We start from the raw sequence: 22,478 nt of genomic DNA, 5'->3' as shown, positions 1-22,478 counted from the left end.
CGCTAGGTCTTCTAAAGTCTCTACCTATTTTTGAGAGGGTTTAGTAGAACGTCTCTATAGATTTTAAGAGCTTTCTCTCTAATAAGAAAGAATTTAATTATATATACATTATTATAGATTAGCTAAGTAAGTAAAGTTTCTCTCTACTCTACTATAAGAAAATTATAGCTTAATATATAGTAAAGCTATATTATTAGTATATCTAGTATATATATAGTTCTTCTAGATCTATTATATTAAATTATAGTCTATAGTTTATCTTTACCTTTATAGATAAGCTCTATTAGCTTATAGAAATTAAGTAGAAACTTTCTATAGTATACTACTTATAAACTAATAAAAATATAAAGATTATTAATTAATATCTTAATTAGTATCTACGTTTATTTATTAACTACTACTAGAATAATTAGTTAGACTTTCTACTCTATATAGACTGTAACGATCCGACTCGGCTTCGACTCGGTGCTTCGGCCCGACTCGGCTCCGCCTAAGTCACATAACCCTGCCTAGCGCCTTGGCATAGGCACCCTGTGTATATAGAGAGCTCTCGGAGCATTCTTCTGCTTCTTACCTTTAGATAGCTAAATTTAACCTAACCTACTCTGCTAGCACTCTATCCTTACAGCTCGTAGAGACAGTGCTGCCTGTAGCTAACTTACCTAGCTAGGTGTTCCGAGACGCTTACAGTAGTAGAGACTGCGAACCTAGCTCTTATATAGGCTAGGTATAAGCTATATTACTATATAAAACTATAGAATTAATAGCGTATAAAATTAAATTTAGATACTAGCTAATATACTACTAGAATTAGAAAAAGTATATAATAAAAGCCTCTACTCTATATAAGCGTCTCTCGCGTTAGAAAGCTTAGAATTTTACTAAGAAGTAATATAATACTATAAAAAAAGCTACTAAAATTATATAAAGTAATATTATAAAAGTATAAGCTAGATAAGTACTCTAAGTAAATAAAAAGCGCTAAGAACCTAATTTTACTATAGACAACCTTATCTATATTAAACCTTATAGCTTTTTAATAAATTAGCCTAGTATAAAGCTTAATTAATAGATATATAGCTTTTACCTAATTATTACTATAAAGAGTTACTTCTTCTAGCTCTAGCTATCTACGTATATACGTATACATAATATCTTTTACGCTAATTAGCTAAGAAAAGTCTTAGAGCTATTACTAGAGTAGGTAGAGCCTAAGTAGCTACTTATTAAAGTTAATAGTAATCTAGAATAGCCTATATATAAAATTCTAGATAGCTATCTTTATTAAAATTATCTTTAATACTACGCTATATAGGTTACTTATAATCTTAACTCTATCTAGTATAATACTATAGGCTTTATTAACGCTCTTTATAAGGTAAGAGACTTTTATATAGTATATCTAGATAAGCTAGAGCTACTATTATAATTAGATACTTAGATTAAGGTATATAAAAAAAAGAAGACTCTAGAGAAGATAGTAGAGAATTTAAAACCTGTAAGAGTAGAAGATATAAGAGTAACATAAAGGTGCTACTAAGTAATTTAAGACCTTGCTAAGCTTATAGTATTGTTTAAGAAGAGAGTCTATAATAAAGCTACTCTATAGACGTAAAAACAAGCCTTCTAGTTTAAATCTCTATAAGAATAAAGTAACTAGAGAGAAGGTAGTAGCTATAAAAGCGCTTCTAGTTTAAAACTAATATAAATATACTTACTATAAGCTAAAAAAGATAGTTAAGAGTATAATATAAAAGTTTTAGAAGAAGAGAGACTAGAGAGGCGTATTTTAGAGCTTAGAGATAAGCTCTCTCTATAAGAGAGAGTAATATAATAGTCTAGTTTAGAGATTTACCTTAAGTTACGTAATCTTATTACGTAACCTAGCCTAGCGTCTTAGCGCTTAGCACCTCTATATATAGAGCCTCTTAGAGTATTCTTCTACTTTTTACCTTTAGATAGCTAAATTTAACCTAATCTACTCTACTTATTACTCTTATTCTTATAGCTTATAGAGATTATATTACTCGTAATTAACTTATCTAGCTAGATATTCTAGAGCGCACGTATAGTAGTAGAGACTATAGAGCTAGCTCTTATAAATAGTAGTATTTAGTAAAAGCTTAGTATTTTTAGAGTATTTATTTATATAGAGTATTTATTTATAAAGTACGTTATATAGTATTTATAACTTAATAAAGGTTTCTAGAAAACTTTTATAGACCTAGCTTTTCTAGGTATAGTATAATAAGAGGTAGAAGTTTAAAAAAATCTTTATAGAGTTTTCTTCTCTAACTATATATATATATATATTAATAATCTAGCTATATAAAGTTATATATTATAAGCTAATATATATTATAAACCTACTATATATTTAGAAGTAATAATTTTAAAATAGTTTTAGTATCTTTCTCTCTTTCTATACTATACTACTAAAAAGACTTTACTTTTATATAACTACTTAAAGCTACTATATTATTAGTTAATAAGCTCTATATAGTTAAAGCCTACTATAGTTTATATAATAATAAGTTTTATAGCTAGATTAACTATATATATATATAGTTAGAAGAGAAAACTTTAAAAAAGATATTTTTCTAACTTCTATCTCTTATTACGCTATACCTAGAAGAGCTAGCTCTATAGAAATTTTCTAGAAATCTTTATTTAGTTATAGATACTATATACTATAAGTTTTATAGATTATTATAAAGATATAATAGTACTAACTAGAAGTAAACTAGATTTTTCTTAAAAGTTACCTAAATACGTATAGTTTTTTAATTACGTAATATATCTTAGTATAACTTTAGTATAAGGTATAATATACTATAAGAAATATATATATAAATTTTTATAGAAAAATATTAAGGTTTTACTTAGTTATTTAAGAAAAATAGGTTAATTTTTATTAATTTTCTTACTAAGAAAAAGGTAGTTAGCTTACTTATATAGTTAGTTTACTTATAAAGTACGTTATAAATTTTTATAGAAAAATATTAAGGTTTCGCTTAGTTATTTAAGAAAAGCTCGTTGATTTTCGTTAATTTTCCTTGCCAAGAAATCGTGGGGGGTTCGATAGTGTAAGGCTTTCGGTGGTGAAGTACGTTAGAGTTAGAGTAATCTAACTAAGATAGCGGCTTTTTAGTAGAGGCTTAGTAAAAGTAACTAGCTCGCTTGTGTAACCAGCTCGCTTGTAAAGTACGTTAAAGAAAAATAATCTAGTAAAAATACGTTAATAGTACTAATTATTAACTATTCTTCTCTAATCCCCTGTTACCTAAAGGAAGGCGTGTCGCGTACGTGCGGGCGGAGAATTCCGTTAGCCTAAGTCTTGATTTAACCTCCGATAACGAGCCACCACCAACAGCGTCACCATCATCACTCCGGCGCCCGCCGCCAGGGCACAGTCTTGTCAATCGCATCGCATCGCGTCGCTCCTACCGTCGCCCTATCCGCATCGTGCTTGGTCGGCGCATGGTCACCCGTCTTCCTCCCGCACCGCCCGTCGCAAGCTGTCAATCATGTCTATGCCTCCGCCCGGTGCGCAGTTCACGACCAGCCGAGCAGAAAAGCACGCGCGCGAGCCTAACAACGAGGAGGAATCGAGTAGCGCGAAACGGTCGCGCAGTTCGCGGCATCACTCGCACCACAGCCGGAGCTTCAGCGCACGGGTGAAGGAAGAGCTTACCCAGATTTACGAGCGCGGGGTATGCTGGGCTTGCAGGGCGCATACAAGGATCGAACGGGCACACGTTGTTCCACGAGAAGATCCACAGGTGAGCCCTTCGTTGGCCTTTGTTGGTCCAGGGACTCCTGGTGCTCACGACCTCTAGCTTTCAGACCTCAGCGACCTCGGCCTCCTCAACCTCGAGTCCTACGGCGACCTGCACAATGCCATTCCTCTCTGCTCAAACTGCCACGATGCATTCGACAACCGTTACAAACCCAAGCTTGTCGTTGTCCCCGCATACCTTGACTATTTCTTCGATAAGGAACGCGTCTGGCAGGAACGGTTTACCACCATACCCGAGTCTCGCTTGCCGCCGACCGCCGAGACGTACTTCGAGCACTGCGTCCAAATGGATCCTCAAACGGGCATCCCCAACGCCACAAGAGGAGGCGTGTATATGTGTTACGTCGATCAAAATTACATGGCAGAAGGGTGGCCGGGACCCTTCGTATACGAGCGTAACTGGCATGGCGACCCCATGGCCATGCTATATCGTGCTATCCAAGCAGCGGAACGCATCGTCTGGTCCGGAAATATGCCCGTCGAGGTCAAGGACGACTTGATGGAGCTACACGTGCTGTACGAGAAGGGTAACAAGCTACAGAGGCAGCTCTTTCGGGCCGGGAGCGGGCCGTTTCCTGCACCATCCGCCCCAACCGCACAGGTTGGCTCGACCGGTCGCGCTGGCCCATCATTCCCGCCACCTTCCACAGGTCAGGGTTCCAGCCAGAATCCGGATAATTCCCAGGACGCATCGCAAGGGCCTCATCAGCAAGGAAGCCAAATTGTCTATCACAATCCCGCCGCCCCATCCTTACCGCCTTCGCCGCCACCCACCGCTTCGCCAAATACCGAGAAGAAGCGATGTCGCGAGTCGAGTGAGGACGCCGATGTATCCGCATCGCTCCCACCAAAGAAGCATATGCGTTTAGACGCGGACTATGGCGTCCGCGTCGTGGAAGCTATGGACCAACATCTTGCTTCAAACGATGAATTCCCGATGCTGCATGTCTATCTCGCGCAGATCACGGCAAGCGCACCACCGCATTCAGAGGACGACGAATCGAAAATACCCAAGGAGGGTCCCGAAATGCCCGACCCATATTCATCAGACTACACTTCGCAACCTGACATCCACTTCGACACCTGCGGCCGGGGAACTAGCACGCTTTACCACAGAGCACACAGCTCGGCGTCTTCGGATAAAGACGCCGATCTGCACGTTCGTCGAAGAAGAGGCAGAATATGGCGGTACGGGCCGTGGTATAGTGCGGAGGATGCGGTGGAGCGTAAACGCGCCATCCTTGGGTAGGCAGTTTTTGAACGAAGTTTACTTTTTCATCCTGCCGCGTCCCGCTTCTGCGTGAAGATCTCGATTATGCTTAGCTATAAAGCATGGGCAGGTTCCTCCTTCCGCGGTGGATTGGGCTTGTCTTGACAGTCGACTGCGGAGGTTCGTGTACGCGTTGGCATTCCACTGGCTGACTTCAGTGTCCCTAGTGCTCGTGCAAAATCCCTGATTGAACTCGTATCTCTTCCCTAGCCACCTCATGTAGCCTCCTGCAAACACGCTGTGAATCAGGTCTCAGTATATGGCTGACAGGATCAAACAGGAGACCCTGGATATACGCATTCTGTGGCCCGCTTCACTAGGCCCTGCTTGTGGGTGGTTGGATGGTTGCAGAGGTCTCTAGGAGTGAGACGAACGGGTTTGACCATGATGTGACGACCTTTCCACACCCACACTGGGCATAGCTCAGCTATCGAGCAGCTCTCACAACTACTTCGACTACTCACATCTGCGCTTCCTCACCTACACCATCCGCAAGAAGCGAAGGGATATTCCCTTCAGGCCATTCAAAAGCTCGCTCCGAGGAGATCTCTGCTATTTCGGTCCCCGAACAAAGAACGCTGCGGGCTGACTGAATTCTTGGTTTCGCGGTGTATACTCCACGGAACCGCGGCATCGACGCATCCCGGACTCCATTTTTTTCATGGGAGATTGTTGGCAGCAGAAGCCACGGTTTGCGCACCTCTCCGTGGGAGCACCTCGTTTCCATTGTTCGCTGCACTGGGAATGTGCGGCTCAGCGCAGAGCTCAGCTACGTCTTCGTCAGGTTTGTCGACTCCCGTCGTCTATCAGAGCTGCCGTGTGCAATACTCTGCTATATACAATACCCACCTACATGCTCACGTCCGTAGCTCGACCGCCAGGCATCTGCACTAGCTGTCTGCATACGTGCGAGCAGATGGATCGCTCTGCGCCATCAGCGGCCAGTCTGCCGCATTCGGCTGGTTTGCATCCTCCTAGAGAACTGCGGCATGATCTACGATGAGGGCGCGGCTTGGTTCCTTGACCCGCTACGCCGACACCACCACAAGCAGAAAGCGTAAATCCGCCGCCAATGGAACGCCGTGGAGAGGTGCGCAAACCGTGGCTTCTGCTGCCAACAATTTGGGGTATTCGATACTGCGACTCACCCTTAACGCTCAACACGATGGAACTCTGGTACGCTCTGGCTTCGGTTCTACGAAAGATACTGCTGATCAATCTATCGCATTGCACACGCACATGCACACACGTGCGTACCAAACACCACGGTAGGTGTGGCTCTCCACCTCTCCGTGCTTGCGGTAAGTACTTTCTCCTGCATAGCTTGTATTGCTGCTGCGCTGAGGATGTGGGATAAAACTTCGTCCCAGCGAGTGTTTTCTCAAGAGAGGATGGGGGGTGGGCGTACTCGCAACCAGATTATTCAGACTTCTTATTCTAATTTCCAGAGACAGCGGTCATGGCGGTGCTCCCAGAACGCATAGCGGATGCGTTCGACTTGATCGGCAATGGTGTGATAGCCTCAACTATCACGCCCGGCATTCCTGCGACGTGGACTGGGCGAACATTGGTTGAATCTTTAGAAATCCTCATTGACGCATGTGTGGAGAAGCAGGCATGCGGTTTCCGGAGAGCTAGTAGGTCGCGGCTCATTTTTCGGTATGTTTCTCGTCGCTAACTGCTTCGTCCTTTCGGTGGGGAGACCATGCAGACTCCGCTGGTAGGGCGCCGTCTCACATCCGGATCCGGATCGGGTGGCTCTGTTCCTGCGAAGGGCCCATTGAAGCCCAAGCCCAAGCCCGACGATTCCATGCAATTTCCTCCTCCATTAGCCGCTATGGAGTCATCTTCTCCCTTCGTTACTGCGCTCGCGGCTTCTTAAGCCCTGTCAAACTTTTCTCAAAGTGTTAAAGCGTTACCTAGGTAGTATGGAAGCCGTCAAACTACTGGCCCATAAAGATGTCGCATCATATGAACTTTAGGCACACATTCCCGATGTGCTTGCTGTTCTTGAAGAGTTCTGTGTCCTATTCAACTCTTATACTTCTTTACGGCATGTTCATGACCTCGCATGATCTAATCCTGGTACCGAGCGTGCGCACTCACTCATTGTATGCAGCCCCCAGCGCCCGCTTTTACCACTCATCCCTGGCTTGACTGCCATACGAGAAGGGTCCCAAGACAACGTCGAGAGCGATATTCTGGAGTTCGACGCCGTGGCGAGAGGAGCATGCGGGGAACTTCATGTGGAGAATTAGGAGGTCGTTAACGTAGAAAAATTACCAATTCTAATATATTACGTCGGCCCTTCATAGAATGAGCCGAGTGACGAGAGGTTGCGCCAGCGTAACTGACCAAAGTAAGAAACCTCTCAAAATGAAGGTAGAAGCATGAAAAGAGGATGCGCGGCAGGGCAGCAGTCCGGCTGTCAGCTAGGCCCCTAAGCATCTGAGAGTTGCTACGGTTTTCCAGCGCTTCATGCTTTTCCCTATAAGGCATGCTGACCTCTTCATCCTTGACGGGATGGTATCAGTGTAGAATCCTCATACGTTCTGCCTATCTCGTCGTTTTTAATCCGTGTGGGATCAGTAAGGTCGAACCATGCTACCTAGCGCTGGCTGGACGAAGACAGCGGGCCGCGGGTACCGGTCGAAGAAGAGGGTCTGTTATGGATGCATGCGAGCAATGAAGGATGTTGCGGTGAGAGTGCGCTGCGCGTAGCGCAGAGCGCTATGATTAGTAAGAAAATCAAGTCAAGGCTCATAAACTCTCGCCCAACGCCTCCAAAAACCACCACTCCGCACATCCTTTATACGTTTTAAGCGAGTAGCTGCACGCCCCTAGCCCCTATCCTGCTAGCTATTTCGTTTCCGCGTCTGCCTTCTTAACTTATCATTAACCGACGGAGGGAGAATCATGGAATGGGGTGAACTTTGGGAAGGCTAATAGCATCCCTGGCGTCCCGAAGTCGGCCACAATTAAAAGCACAATCATTTCATTTTTTGTAATGTACGAAACCGACAAGCGTTTTTTAATCGGAGGTTGTTGTTCGGAGCCGGCATTCTCGTACCGCACTGCCAGCGAAGGCCGGCGAGCGAGCACTCGTTGGCGATCGTGAGTCGTGAGTCGTAAGCGTGAGATAATCATTCCACATCCTTTCCTTCATTCCCAAACATCCATCGCGAAAAGGAAGTGAGATGAGGAAGCGAAAGCGAAAGCGAAAGCGAAAGCGAAGAGAAGAAAAGAAAAGAAAGACAAAAGCATCTCTTAGTCACGCTCAAGCCCAAGGATTAAATCCGGACTCACCGCCTCCTCCGTCGTCGATGCTCGTCTCCTCGCCGGCCCCGACACCAACGTCCTGTACCAGGGTTCCCATATCCTCCATCTCTCCCGCCAACACACCATCCTCCCCCTCCCTCTGCCGGACGAACTGTCTTACCAACCCCTCCAACTGCGTCTTTTGCTCCCTCAATTCTTCCATTCCGCGCCTCTCCTCCGCCACCATATGCCGCTCCTCCTCGCTCAGCGCAAGACCCCGCCTCGCTGCTTCGAGCTCGTTGATGCGTGCGGAGAGCTGCGAGCGCTGATTTTCCAGGACCTGGATGCGCGATTCAAGAGCTCGAATGTGCGTTCTATCCTGTGCACGGGCAGTGTCCTGCAAGGTAAGCGTGCGTAGAAGGGTGTCGCGCTGCAACGTGGCGTGCGAGAGCTTGTCTTGGAGCGTAGCGATCTGTGTTGTGATTTGTTCGGCATTGTCGGGGAGCGCATCGGCCTCGTCTTCTTTGCTAATGACGGTGGCGGCTTTCCCTTCTCCTTTGCCGGGTTCGGCGAGACTGCGCAGTCGGAGCAGCTCGTGCCTCGCATCTCGGAGTTGCTTCTCCGTCCTTACGAGAGCAGCGCTCCTGTCTTCAACCCGGTCATCGAGGCCTACTGCCGTGTTCTGGAGTACGTCGCGCTGGGCGTGGAGATGTGTGACCCTAGACTCCAAGATACGGATCTGCGCAAGGAGCCCGTTGGGCAGGTCGTCCTCCGCCCCTTCTTCCTCCATTTGCTTTATGAGATGGCGATTCGTGCTTTCCAAGGACGTCCTATCCGCTGTAAGAGACGCGACCTGGTTGTAGAGAGTGTCTAGATCCTCTCGGTGGGTGTTTCCCTGAGAGCGGATGTAATCTTCCAGCTCCGCTCTCTCACGCTCCAGAGATGTTATCTGCGTGCTCAGCGTGTGTATTTCGTCCGCAGGATCACTTCCAGCGGGCCCTGAGAGCTGAGCGATCTGCTTGCGAAGTAGTCGTATCTCCGCGCTTTGAGCATCGCCGCTCTCGTGCCGTCTCTGCGCCTCGAGCCGTGCGACCCGGTTTCTCAGTCTTGTAAGCTCGGATTTGTCACCCGGACGCGGCCTATCATCGTCCTGATCCCGCAGAGTCTCCCGCCTCACCGCAAGATCGCCCATGTGCCGCTCAAGATCCCGAATTCGATCACGCATGCTGGATATGCCGGCTGGCTGGCAATCCCGACTGGCCTCCGGACGGTTTATGGCATCAAGCAATCTCCGCTCACATTCCCCAATCCGATCCCTGAGCTCCTGTATACGGGGGACCACGCCGAGCCAGGGCTGATGGGCTGTCGAGAGATTCCCCAGTCGATGAAGGACCTCTTCGTATCTTGCATCAGATGTCCTGGCGTCTTGCGGGAGACGAGGCACCCTTTCGGAGATGGCCGCCACGTCGTTATCCAACTCCTGGAGCCTTCTCAGGATTTGCGCGGCATGCTCTTGCTGAGCCCGATCGCCTGTCTGGTAGACCCTGTGCACGTCTCGAGTAATGGCGTCAAGGGCGCGAACGTTTCCATCGAGCGTAGAGAAGGATCCCTTTTGCGTTCTCGACATTTTATCCATGACTCCGTGCACATCTGTGCGTGAATCCTGGATCGCTGCTAACATGTCATTTCTGAAGGTGCGAGAGTCGTCCCGAGAGTCACCGACCGCTCGTAGTGAGTTGTTTCTATACCCGCGAGCTTCATTTCTGGAATCCTCAATAGCTCTTATAATGTCGTCCCTGAGGCTTCGCATATCCTCTCGGGTGCCATGTATTCTGGACAAGGGACTGGACAAGGGACTACTTGTGCAGCGCTGGGTGGTAAGGCGAAGTCGGAGGATGAAGGAACGAGCAGTGAAGTAGCCAAAGGGTGGGCGATCAGGTTCTCAGCTATCGTGCGGTCGTTACGGCGGGTATCCGTCTTGGCGGCCACATCGAGATGAGCAGGTTGTCATGATAAACGCGCGTAATTCCTCATGAGTTCGTGCGACGACGCAAACGTGTGATTCTGGTCCTCGAATGAGCGTATGAATGAAGGGCCGGGCGCCCGAGAGAACGTGCCCCCCTCAAGAGCACACTGAAGAACTGCGCAAAACGTGCCCAACCGCTCACAGGCACTCTACTCTGCCTGGGCCACAACAGAATATCGCCCTCCAGTCGTATCAATGTGTCCCATTGACGTTCAGTAACCTCGTCGTACCTGTGGTCGCCTCGCGCATCTCTCGCAAGAAGGACCTGTCCACATATGTTCTCGAGCAGTGAATTCTGGTCTTTATCTGTATTTTTTTAAGCGCTGAACTTGAATAGAGGCCCGGAGGCTCACCGCTGGTCGTTGCGAGTCCTGAGTTGTTTGAATGGTAATGGTTTTCGTCTTCAAAAGCCTCAACGAAAACTTTGTTGGCGCACGTCGTCCAGCCTCATGGCGAAGCAGGAAGTCTCTGTATATGATGAAGAGGCGCCCCCTAACCAAAATTAACCAAGACTCATTTGTGGGCAAGGAAGCTTCCAAATACCACATCCCGAATCCTAGCAGGGTCTCCGGCCGCCAGTCGCCGATGAGTGCAACCGCTCTTGTCGCAAGTCGACGATTCCTGCGTGTGAGTGACGGGAGCCCGGTGGGATTAATCAATCCTGGATAGTGAAAGGCGTTCTCTTCGTCGCCACAAATCGACCACAGCATCACCATGATCGGTCGGTCTAGGCGGCCCTCCATAATGACCGGCCTCAGTGGCCCTTGAGCCCCAGCCTCGCAAGCATTGCGCGCGGTAAATCCTGATGAGAAGCGGATTCATTGGTCTCTTTCCGCGGATCCGAAAGAGCGATGCGGTTCCGGCTCCTGTCTCTCGGCTTCAACAGGTTGGATGGGTGTTCGTCACGGATGGTTTCGTGAAGTCGGCTGTCGCCCGCTCTACACCGTCCGCATTACTCTCCACAACCAGCTTCTATGCGCTTCTCGGCGGCCTTTCGCCGGGGATTCATGTCCGATCTTAAATGTGCCAAAGGCTCCATTTCGCCTTGACATGTAGCCCGGCCTCGCTCGTCCAACCTTCTCCGCGTACCACAGCCAGGCTTTCCGTGGGTCGTTTTCGGCACCATGACCGCGTGGGTACTATTCTTAGGGACCCAATGTGTTCGGAGCAATGATCCGGTTCTGCTGTTCGGCGGCCCTTTGCTGATGAGCCGCTTCGAGTAGACGGAGCCGCGCGATGAGGGGCGGCCGGAAAGCACTCACCCGAGTGTGGCTGGTGAGCGCCACATCATTCTTGGGTTAGTGCGGATGAGTAATCGTACTCTCCCCAGCTTCTGCTCTGCCCTCAATCTGTAGCTAGACTACCAGCTCTGGAGCTTTCCTAGGGGCCCACCTGGGCATGACAATCTCCGCGCCTCTTTATAGCCTGGGTTCGACATCGCTGGACATCTCTTAAAACCTCGGGATGCATAACCTCAAGCCAACCTCGAGAGGTTGGTGCGACCACCGATCGCTGCATACAGGGAGCGCTTCCAGTACCTGGCTCTCGTGGTAGTGCGAAGGCCTCCAGGCTGGCTGTTGCGTATGCCGTTGTATGCGGAGAATTCTACACCGCAGGAGCCTGGTAACGTTCCGGCCCCAGAAACCATACGACGCGCACAGCAACCTTGGAATTCTTCCGAAAGCATGATCTGGATTCGCGTCTTCTACTACTCCACAAATGTTTTCAACATAAGTCTTCTGGAAGAACTCAACGTATGTTCCCGACACGTCGACAGCCCAGGCTTGGTGCCTGGTGTTTTCAGCCCCGGAGTGGACACGATCACGTGGTGTCCAAAGATCCATGGACGCGGCGAAAGGCAATAAAAAAATTCTATCTTCATGCTTATCAGATGAGAGCGCTATATCTAGCGATTTCTGACGGTGTCTTTTTTACCGGAAAATAACTGATAATGGTATCGTCGCTTGGGTAAGCTTCGTCAGTGGCGGCTCCCAAGGTCCCATGTTCAACTTCTTCGTAGCCGGCTTAACCTCTATTGCTTCTCATTCGCATGTTCTTCTACTACATTGAGGTGCTTCTTTCCTCTCTTCTCATGTCTATGGTGCTGTATTGGAAAATACAGCTACGCCTTCATTTCTTTTTCGAATGCCCTAGCACCCTCCTTCTGCGCTCCCTAAGGAGCTCCCTCTTTCTTCATCTTACTAGCTTTAAAACATGCGAGCGTTTTTTCTTCTCCACTCTCTGGGGTGTTCGACTTATCGGCTTTTGCTCTCGCCCCCGCAACTACTCGCCATGTCTTACTTCCAGACGAGGTGGCTTTCCCAACTAAAAGCGCACGTCTAAGATTAAATTTCCTCTTCTGTTCCTACAATCCTCCTTAGCGCTTCTTCCCATATTTTCCACCTCTTGCGTTGCCGTCGTTTCACCTCTATCGTCTCCCATTTCCTCGAGCGGACCATGTCCAAACTTTCCTCATTGGATCCCGATGCAGACCTCTACAAGCGGCCTTCTGCGGGCGGTCCCTCTCGTCCCAGCGTCGCCTCATCCTCGCACGCCAGTGGAAGTGTCGCTCCATCAGCCACAACAAGCATCAGCGTCGCGACGTCTATGTCGGTGTCGAACAACGCGAAGAATTTGGATTTCTTCTTGGCTGTCTTAGGCGATCGTGTGGTGAGCTTGAGCCGCTTCTTTCTGGCTTCTTCAGGCTGTTGCCAACAAGACGAGCTAGACAACTGGTCTCGTCGCTACTGCAGCCGCCTCCGTCGACCCCGATGCTAACTCGTGCCTCCATAGATACTCGCTGGCTGCCTCCAAGAACTCGCCAACCGCTTTTCGACCCCAACCGGCCACCTAGCCCTGCTCGCTCCTCTCCTAGAGAACTTCTCCCTCATAGCGCCGTTCTTCTCGCTTTCTGCACCTCTGACCTAAACCCCGGTCGTGGCTGAACCTAAAGAGGAAGCTCCAAAGCGCGGTGGAGGACGTGGACATGACAGCGGCGGAAGCGGCGGTGGAGGGAGCCGGAATAAGCTCACCGGCCTTCACACGCGCACGCTCTGGACAAAGCTGACCAGCCTGCGTGTTGAGGACTTCGTCCTCGATCCTGCCATCAACTAGCTTCTCCGCCTCGAACCGGAAGACTTCTTCCGCATCAACACCAGCAACAGCGTCCCCTCATTGGCTCTCCCGGACCAGATTAACGCTGCAATGAACTTGTCCCCGTCCCCCTCCCAGTCCTCCTCCATCGCGGACTTCGAAGCCGAATCCAATGTTAGCAGTACCATATGGCTCACGCTCTACACTTACACTGCCGGACTTCAAACCCTCAGCCACACAAACGCCATCCGCCACATGATCATCCTCCTCGTCCTCCGCCACGCCTTCGCAGCCCTCAAGCCACCCCGCTCCTCCTCCACCACGACGGCTGTGGTGAAGCTGGTTGTGGGAAGGGGGAACAGCGGAGGATGGGACTGAAGTTGATGTAATGTAGTGTGGGTGGTGTTGAAGAAGGTACTCGCCTGGGGGTAGCTCTTTCTTCGTGATCCCCAGGACAGGAAGATGTGGCTGCCCTAGTGGCTGATGATGTAGCACCAACACCACGTGAGTGCGCGTTCACCAACTAATCGAAAAACGAGGGGAGCCGCGATACGATCTGGAATGGAATGGAATTTCTTTGAAGCCTCATCGTTCTCGAAGCAAAGTTCTCCTCGCAACACTCTGCGCGTCAAGATAATCAAAAAAAAAATTTGCATCGAGGACGTCAAAGATCAGTTGGGAACGGAATCGCCAAACTTCATCTCCTCAACCCCCGTTTCATAGGACACACCCGTCAGCAATCTCGGGGCGCCAGTCTCGGCACTCATTCTCTCAAGCCATATTCTCCGGAAGCCGCGCATTACGGCATCCACAGCTCCTCCCCCCGCAAGCACCTCCAAGCACCCTCTTTCCCGCTCATTTCGCCTTCTCCGCTGCGATACGCCTCCTCCCGACTCGCCGCAATTTAACCCTTAATGCCGCCAAACTCCTTCTTCCCTCTCTTTCTGCAACCTCTCCCATTCCCAAACATCCGGGTCATCGGGCCAAAAGTCCGTGGGAGTAAGCCAACCCTCCCCAAGGTAGGTCATCTTCTTCGACGTAGGCAGCGAGCGGAGTGCTGTTTCCGCGGAGTGCAAGGAGATAAAAGTATGGTAGACCGACGTATTGCGCCCGTACATGGAGATGACAGGAGTAAAGAGGTCAACAATGCGAGGAGTGTCTGGATCCGCATGCTCGGCGTTCTCGGAAGACAGACCGAGAGACGCGCCGAATGCAACGCCGACGAATTTCCTGGCGAGACGGAAGAGCGTGATGAGGCGGTACGAGGAGATTGAAGAGTCGTCAGGCCGTGGATTCATTTCCGCGCTGTTCCAGAACTTATGGACCGTTTGGGGCGGTAGTCTTATTCCTTCCTTCTTGGCTTGCTCAAGCGCTGTGAGCCTGGGAAGCGGATGTTGCAAATCCCAAGCAAACTCGCCGATCAGGTAGGTGTATCCCGCCTTGACGGTGTGCCATTCGCATGGCGGGCACACAAGGGGCAGGTGCTGCATCTTGCTTGGTTGGCGCGGGAGTCTCCAGACTGGCGTAACCGCAGCGCGGATGCCCTGCTTGACAACGTAGTCGAAGTCGCACTTCGGACAGCCCTCGTGTTTCTAGAAGTACTGTACAGCACGCCGTCGCCGTGGTGGCCGGAATGCCTCCCTTCCAACTCTTCAACATTCCCTGTCCACCATCGAAGACTCCCCCTGAAGAGTTTGATCTGATTGTCCAGGTCCATGACGTAGCTTGGATACGATGCTTCCCGCCCGGTCAGGGTAGCCCTGTCACGTGCATCTTCCAAGATAACGTATATGACCCCCATAGTCTCTTTGCCCAAGCCTTTGTGTCGGCGTTCCTTGTCAGGTGCCTAACATGGCATTAGCCTACTGTGCGCGCTTTTGACTACAACCCGCGGATAAACAAACTCATCGTACGGTGGCTCCGGTATGCCCAGCACGGCGTAAGGGGTCGGGGAAGTGCAGGAACGTAGGGGGGCATTTCGGATCGAAGGTCGCGGCGAAGACGTCGTATACGGGCGCAGGCGTGGAATCGAGGTGGTTGCCGATATTTGCGGCGATGAAGGTAATGGGAACTGTACTGAGAAGTAGGAAGACAGCAATGACACTGTTGCGACGACGGTGCGCTGAGGACTGATGGACGAGGATTGCTAGGAGGGAATCTTTGGCAACAGCACGCCTGTCGGGCACCCAGTCCTGCTAGCTATAGTAGAAGAAGCGCAGACGGATACGAAAGCGCGCAGAAGGGGTGAGTGGAGGAGCCTCAGGGTCTTCGAGGCGTCCTAGTGCAGATTCGGCACGGCGCGGCAGCGTTGCGTGAGCCATGAGAGCGGCGAAGGTTGATGAGAAGGGTCGGCCCGGTCACTGACGCGACTTTCTTTGTTCGACGTGTCTGTAGAATGTTGCACAAGCTTCACCGCCTCGCCAGTATCTCTATATATTACGCAGCAGCAACGCGACACATTGCTCTACCACAACTTCGCAACAACAGACCAAACAACCCCCCTCCTCCATGGATCCGACCGAAGGCATGGACGAGCATGAGAATCCGGCCCAGTACTGGGGTGCAAACTCGAACACCGGAAGCGGCGCCGGCCAGAGTTGCAGTCCGCGACGCCTATCGCCCAACAATCCTCTATCCACAATTAACGAGCCCTATACGCTGGCGGCTAGCCCTGAGAACAAATGGAGGCCAAGGTCGGCATTCCATGCAACAACTCACGAGACGAACGATGACCACTTGCCCTCCATCGCGGACGCCGCCGGACACACCGCGCTCGTCCAGCTGCGCAATCTCCGCGCCGAGAATGCCCATCTTACCAAATTAGCTTCTCTGTGGAAGCAGAACTACGAGCAGCTGAGAGACCAACGCAGCACTACTGTGGCAGATTGGAAGAACATAGTCGACAAGGAGCACGAGCGGTACGACGCCGTTGAATTGGAGTTGCGACGGAAGCGAGGGGAGGTCGAGAAGCTCGGCAGCACGTTGTACAGGCTTGAGTGGGAGTACAACAAATTGAAGCGGCGGTTCAGGGAGTTGCAAGTGGAAGACAAGGGCGTACAGGCCCCAGTGGACGCAGCGCAGGAACTTGAGTTGCAAGTGACGCAACCGACAGGTGAGCGAGACCAGCTTAAGGGCGAACTCGAAAACGTCAAAGGCCAACAAGAGACTGAGGAGAAAGTGCTCGTGAAGAAATCCAAGGAAATACTCCGTGCAGTCCTTCGCGAACTGAGAAACCACGACCTCGCCCGCTCACACCTGCTCTCGAATTTCGCCGACGAGAGCGTAGAGTACATAACCACCCGCTTCAAGGATCTCATGACGGAGTTCGACGAAATGCGTCGCAACGATTCGGACACTTCGAAAGCGCTTTCCGCACAAATTCAGCCCAGCGATACCTTTGCCGACGCGATAATGCGCGCCTATCAGCATCTGGATGAACGGCCGGCGGACATGAAGGGCAGCCAGGATGTCACCCGGGATGGCATCAAGCAACTCTTTGAGCTGGTGTACAGCGAGAAGTTCATCCACTTGGGATATTTGCCGGAGACGAATGAGGACAAGTGGCTGCCAGGAATGGACGCGTACGTTGTGCTGGCCAATAGCGGCAACGACGCGGCTCAGGAGAAGGATGAGGCTGAAGACGCTGAGAAACGGAGCTCCGACGAGGATGAGTTGTGAGCTGGTCGGCAAGTTGCCGTCGTTGCTCTTAAGGGTTGTGTGCCGATTCTGTGGATGAAGACGTGTAGCCATGGTTCGCGTATATGGTAGCGGGATGATGCGGTATCGAAGGTTGCTTCGTGGGTGACGAAAAGTGGGATAGGCTAGGGCAACGCAGTGGTTAGCGGCCGTTCCCGTTAATCCGCAATGTAGCGTCTATGCATTACTAAAAGTTTAATCTGTGAAGACTCTAATCTGTGAAGATTCCAATCCGTGAAGATGGTGGCGTAGTGTTCACTTTGGTGTGACTTGGCGGGTGTTGGCCAACCTCATTCACAATGCCCAGCTGATTGCGCTCGCGGCGAGCGACCTCCGCCTTGCCGACGTCGTCAAGATTCCGGGGACGTCTCGCACCGCAGCGCTACCTCGGCAATGCTGACATTAGCAGGAACCCTTCGGCATTCTCGTCCCCGGGCCAGCGATCCGACCGCCGTTCCCGCCAACCCTTTCACAATGCCCTCCAGCGGGTGAAGCCCAGTGCACCCCATCTTTCAATGACCATTCTGATATACACCGAGCTCGCCTCATCACCGTAGAGGCGGCGCTGATGGAAACATTCACGTCTCACTACCCTAGCGAAGCAGGAACATGCAGTCCGGGCCTCTGACCTTGATTGCTGCTCGCAGGAGCAGGCGCTGGCGCATTTGGTAGAGACTGCTCGGGTATGGCTGTGCACGCAGAACTCGAGAAGGAGTGGGCACGAGGGTACGTCCCCTGATCTCGCATTATGCTTCTACATGTTTGCACAATATAACTTATTATCTTTCCACATCGCATTATACCTCTACTTTGTTCATTGTATAATGCCGACGTACTCTTTTAACGTATGTAACTGCGACAAAGAACCAGGTGCAAAAAATCATCGGTAGATTATCCCGCTTTTGCCTCGAGAAATCGAGTCCACCGCAGTACGCCATGCTTAGGTTCTATTGCACTATGACTGGACGCCATACCCTCCAACCCTCCGAATCCACCCACCCTCCCCCACCATGATTAAGCAACCAATCATTAATTAATTGATTTTTCTCGTTTTGAGTCACCAACGACTACCTCACCTCATTCCCCACATCTACACCCACTTCAACCCACTGCCCCTACTTCATTAAGCCCCTCTAGTCCCATATCTACCAAAACGACTACAACAGTGCATAACGCAACAAAGGGAATCACATTCTATGATACCCAGCTAGGTAGATACGAATATAAATGCAAGCCCTCGATAACCTTCTAAGCTCAACATTCTCCACGGCGCCCCTCACCACAACAATTCAACAACATCTCATCTGGTCCAGTTGTCTGCTCCTCAATTGATCCAAAATGCCTGTCAGGCCGGAATCATCCCGACCGCCACCTGACTATCTTGCTCGGCGGCGGGCGGCGAGGTTGGCTTGGCTGGACAGCCAGCTTGTCGATGCTGGGACTCAGACTGAGGATCAAGCTCTGTGTGCTGACGGGGCTGAAGAAGAGGGCAAGGCGGTTACTGATGGTCTATCTCAAGCGCTAGGTTCGCGTGTTGACGGCGCTGAAGAGGAGGGCAAGGCGGACGCTGGCGTTCAATCTGGGGGAGCCGGGCCCACGTGTTAACGATGCTGAAGTGAACGGCATGGCGGATGCTAGTATGCAATCTCGGGAGCAAGGTCTGCAGGTTGACGGCGCCCCTAAAAAGCAGGGTCGTTGGTCCTGGAAGAAGAATATGTCTGTAGGAGGACGTGTATCACTTGGTTTTGGGAATAGGAAGCTCAAACTCGGCCTGAAGTTTCACCTTGAAGCCGGAATTGGATCGACGCCGAACTTGGAGCTGATCCCGGCCATGGACTCATCGGTTCCGCCTAAACCGACGCCTACCTCGACCTCGACCTCAACGCCTTCTCTGACCTCGACCTCAACGTCTTCTCTGACCTCGAGCTCGACGCTGAACTCGGACACCGCCCCTCTTATCTCCAAGTCCACGAAAAAGACTGCCAAGTAGATCACGGTCACAGACCACCATGATCACTAAGAACTGAGAGTTAGCAGACTACTGGAATGGAACTCCTTCAATGGAGTGCTCTTGTTAGGAATAAGATTGATAGGTATTCTATGAAATAATTTGAACTTCATACGGACGGAAACTTAGCATGTGACTCGTGACAGGACATTCGGTGACAAATGCCCACCGCTTCTACTCCTTCATCTCACTATGGCGCGGGACGCGGGTACTATCTGGATCCAGTGAGACAGGAGTGGCCTCCGAAACGCACCCTTCGCCAGCACGACCACTAGACAACGCATGTCACCGTAGCTTCCCGCGAGCAGCAGTCACAAAGCTTGGCTCATCTCGATCAAGTTACGCCATCTTTACTTAGGTACGGGACCGGCGTGCTGCAACCATAGGCATGTCGCGTCTCTAAAGATAGCCACAGTGAGCGAGAATTGCGTGAAGGAGAGCTTCTCCGATATTTTACGGCTATGAGCACCCTCCACCGAAAACAAAATGAGACTTTTTGTATGGTGAGTAAGCAGAGCAACACCAACGCTATTCTCCCATACTACCCAAATTTTATAAGATAAAAAGTAGCTAGCAACTAAGAGTAGTACACAAAGCGAGAGGGGTTTTAATTGTATGAAGAAAATACTACGTTCTGTTAAGAGAGAGGGCGTTGTTGTTCTGCTAAGGTAAGCAGAAAACAGTCTCATTTTTTTTCGGTGGGGGGTGTGAGGGTGATCAAAGATGACATTCTTTCTATCACGGTCTCTCCCCGGCGGCAGTGACGGCTGTACCGACCGACATGATTAGGGCCTCTTTCTAAACAGAAGCCTTCAGTGTCCTTAACCATGAATCCTATAAATAAGTGCCATTTACTCTACCGTCTAAAGAGACTAAACGTAGACATAGTCTAGTAGAAACTAGCCGCATTTACTAATATCTAGATAAACCTTTTACTTAGGTTCTTTCTCTAAGGCGTCGTCCGTGTGGTAGAAACATCTGTTTAGACTGCTGCGGTTTCATGCTAGCCTGCATTAAGGTTGAGTATATCGACATTAATCTATAATCTAAAGATTGTTCGGCTCAGATTGTTAAATCTTATATAGGATAAGCAGGCAAAGCATTCAGACAACAACATAACGCAACGTCCTCTACTAAGTTAGAGATTTATAGTGCCGCAGAACAGAGACTACCGCCTTAGCTAGAAAGTTTAGAAGCATCTATCTATATGTCTAGCCTTAGGCTAAGTTAGAAATAGATTTAGAACGTTTAATAGAGCAACTAAATAAGAACTCTTGTTTAAGAAAAAGATAATAGCAAAAACAAATATACTCTAGTTAGATAACAGGCCCTTTACTCTTGTACTAACGGAGACTATCGTAAAATACATTATGTGCTAAGGCGTAGACGCTCTAGGCTTTATATAGAAGCTCTTTTATTTCTTCTTTACGCGCCTCTCGTGCCTATCTACTAGTCTGTTCGCCTTCTTAAAATAAAATAAAATAAAACAACGCGCTAAAACGTAGATTATAGAGCTAAATAGGTATAAGAAAGAGACTATTAGATTTTAGGTAGACTAAGTATTCTATAAAACTAGCGCCGTCGTGTTTATAGCAATTTACTATAGAAATATAGAGTCTATCTTCTCTTATAAACTCTCTTACTATTACTACTAAGACTCTTTTAATTTTCTACTTGCTATATCTATAGTCTTCCCTGCGTAAAATACTAAAACTAAGAGTAAGAAGCACGTAGAAGGTAAGTCTACGTGCATTATCTACTATAGTAGAGACTTTGCTCTAGCCTAGCTCTCCCGCGACTACTTTAGTATTACTAGTAACGTAGTACTATAGAATAGCATAAAAATATCCTGCTATTAAGCTATAAAGTAATTAAAGCGAGTAACGTAAAATAATTACTACGCTAACTAGAGTTAGGTCTAGCACCTACTAGATCTATAGCATTTTCTTTAAGGCTTTAATATACAGACCTTTTTACTAACTTAGCATCTAAAACCCGCTCTACTAGATTAATGTTTACGTTAGCAAGTAATAGTAGGCGATAACAGCGAGAAGAGGAATAGTACGCATCGTACCTCTTAGCTAAGTTGCTGGTAGCGGTGCAAGCGCCCTGCGGTTTAGTTTTAGTGCCTTACCTTTGCTGCGTACTTGCCTCCGTTTCTATTTTGCAAAACTAAGTTATTATTTACGCCCCTCGTTATCGTAGCGTTAGCTTGGTTCCAATAGAGTAGCAAGAAAGGTTTCGACGTTAGTAGTAAGCTGGACGCTCTACGGCTCTTATGCTAAGTAGTAATACTGCCGCTAATTGCAAGCTTTATACGGCTCCCCTTGCTTAATCGCCATGGCGAGAGCCGTAGTCTACTAGGACTGCAACGAAACGGTTCTAGATTTACTTTACCAAAGATAGTACCAGCGTCTATCTATTGTCCTGCAAGAACATGCCCTCGCGCCTGCTTGAGATAACCGATCACGGCAATACTGCGCTTCCTTACTACCCTTAACAGGTCCATTGTCTACACGATGTAGCCTCGCCACCTCTACCAGCAAATCCAGCTTAATACTCGTTGCTACTATCGCTAACTTCGCTATTAAGGTCTAGAATCGGACTTAAACTCCCCGCGGAGGCTTAATGGCTCGGGTTAGTAGGATGAGTACGAGATCTCAACAGGCGTAGATGATCTTATCTAACTACTGGCGCCTTTGCTCTTATATTTAATATTGATCGCGCACTTCTTGTGTCTCGTCGAAAGGCAAGTCCCCTTTCTACAGCGCAAGAGGAATCTCTAACCTTATCGCCGCTAAGAACGCCATTTTAAAGCGAGCAACGAGCGATCTTTCCCACCTAGTCATCTAGCTATCGGCATTCGATTACCTCACAACGAAACAAGTGCCTGGGCTTGGCGGCTCTAGGACCACGTAACACTAAGTCTATCCTTATCCAGTGGTGTTCACACGCCTGTAGTAATAACCCGAGCCCAAACAACAATCTAGACGCAACTCCGGCGGGTCCAATGTCCTACTTTAGTAGCTTGAATAAGATATGCTCTTCTCCCGATTCGCTTCCCTTAAAATGTTTTAGCGATGTGGTTACGACGAAGGTTATAAAGAGAATAACGTAAAGAGGAGAGATTTAATACACCGAAGCGGTACGCGCTGAGGTAACTTTGCTCTAACTTTACTACGAATTTGCTTCGCGTCGACAAAAAGTACTCACGCAAGCTATCTATCCAACGCAGGAGCCCTAGACTTTTAGTTGTTTGGGTTTTTTTTTAACATTTATCTTTATGTTAACTCTTTTCTTAACATAAATATTTATGCTAACTCTTTTC

General features: G+C 48.9%; 6 protein-coding genes across 6 annotated transcripts; 4 read left to right on the top strand and 2 right to left on the bottom strand.

Annotated features, from left to right (window-relative positions):
• Window positions 1-3,527: 3,527 nt before the first annotated feature.
• Window positions 3,528-5,048, top strand: BU26DRAFT_571016 (uncharacterized protein; the record flags this gene model as incomplete). Its single annotated transcript, XM_033834097.1, has 2 exons — window positions 3,528-3,782; window positions 3,840-5,048. The coding sequence occupies 2 exons, from the start codon at window positions 3,528-3,530 to the stop codon at window positions 5,046-5,048; spliced, it is 1,464 nt and encodes a 487-aa protein (XP_033677341.1).
• Window positions 5,049-6,206: 1,158 nt separating this feature from the next.
• BU26DRAFT_524481 (uncharacterized protein) lies at window positions 6,207-7,308 on the top strand. The gene is made up of 3 exons (XM_033830296.1): window positions 6,207-6,370; window positions 6,518-6,706; window positions 6,764-7,308. The coding sequence occupies exons 1-3, from the start codon at window positions 6,235-6,237 to the stop codon at window positions 6,949-6,951; spliced, it is 513 nt and encodes a 170-aa protein (XP_033677340.1). The 5' UTR covers window positions 6,207-6,234; the 3' UTR covers window positions 6,952-7,308.
• Window positions 7,309-8,346: 1,038 nt separating this feature from the next.
• On the bottom strand, window positions 8,347-9,954 carry BU26DRAFT_571015 (uncharacterized protein; the record flags this gene model as incomplete). The annotated part of the gene is made up of 1 exon (XM_033834096.1): window positions 8,347-9,954. The coding sequence occupies one exon, from the start codon at window positions 9,952-9,954 to the stop codon at window positions 8,347-8,349; it is 1,608 nt and encodes a 535-aa protein (XP_033677339.1).
• A 326-nt stretch (window positions 9,955-10,280) lies between these two features.
• BU26DRAFT_158873 (uncharacterized protein) lies at window positions 10,281-11,200 on the bottom strand. The gene is made up of 3 exons (XM_033820102.1): window positions 10,897-11,200; window positions 10,707-10,845; window positions 10,281-10,659 (listed from the first exon to the last, which is right to left on the bottom strand). The coding sequence occupies exons 1-3, from the start codon at window positions 11,094-11,096 to the stop codon at window positions 10,546-10,548; spliced, it is 453 nt and encodes a 150-aa protein (XP_033677338.1). The 5' UTR covers window positions 11,097-11,200; the 3' UTR covers window positions 10,281-10,545.
• A 4,518-nt stretch (window positions 11,201-15,718) lies between these two features.
• On the top strand, window positions 15,719-17,124 carry BU26DRAFT_584537 (uncharacterized protein; the record flags this gene model as incomplete). Its single annotated transcript, XM_033834603.1, has 1 exon — window positions 15,719-17,124. The coding sequence occupies exon 1, from the start codon at window positions 15,955-15,957 to the stop codon at window positions 17,122-17,124; it is 1,170 nt and encodes a 389-aa protein (XP_033677337.1). The 5' UTR covers window positions 15,719-15,954.
• A 1,356-nt stretch (window positions 17,125-18,480) lies between these two features.
• On the top strand, window positions 18,481-19,132 carry BU26DRAFT_571011 (uncharacterized protein; the record flags this gene model as incomplete). The annotated part of the gene is made up of 2 exons (XM_033834095.1): window positions 18,481-18,667; window positions 18,759-19,132. 2 exons carry the CDS (start codon window positions 18,481-18,483, stop codon window positions 19,130-19,132), a joined length of 561 nt encoding a protein of 186 aa, XP_033677336.1.
• Window positions 19,133-22,478: the final 3,346 nt, after the last annotated feature.

The sequence above is a fragment of the Trematosphaeria pertusa genome (assembly GCF_010094035.1).
Source record: "Trematosphaeria pertusa strain CBS 122368 unplaced genomic scaffold BU26scaffold_20, whole genome shotgun sequence".
In the NCBI taxonomy this organism is placed as follows: Eukaryota; Fungi; Ascomycota; class Dothideomycetes; order Pleosporales; family Trematosphaeriaceae; genus Trematosphaeria; species Trematosphaeria pertusa.
This window is presented reverse-complemented; position numbering and strand designations above follow the sequence as displayed.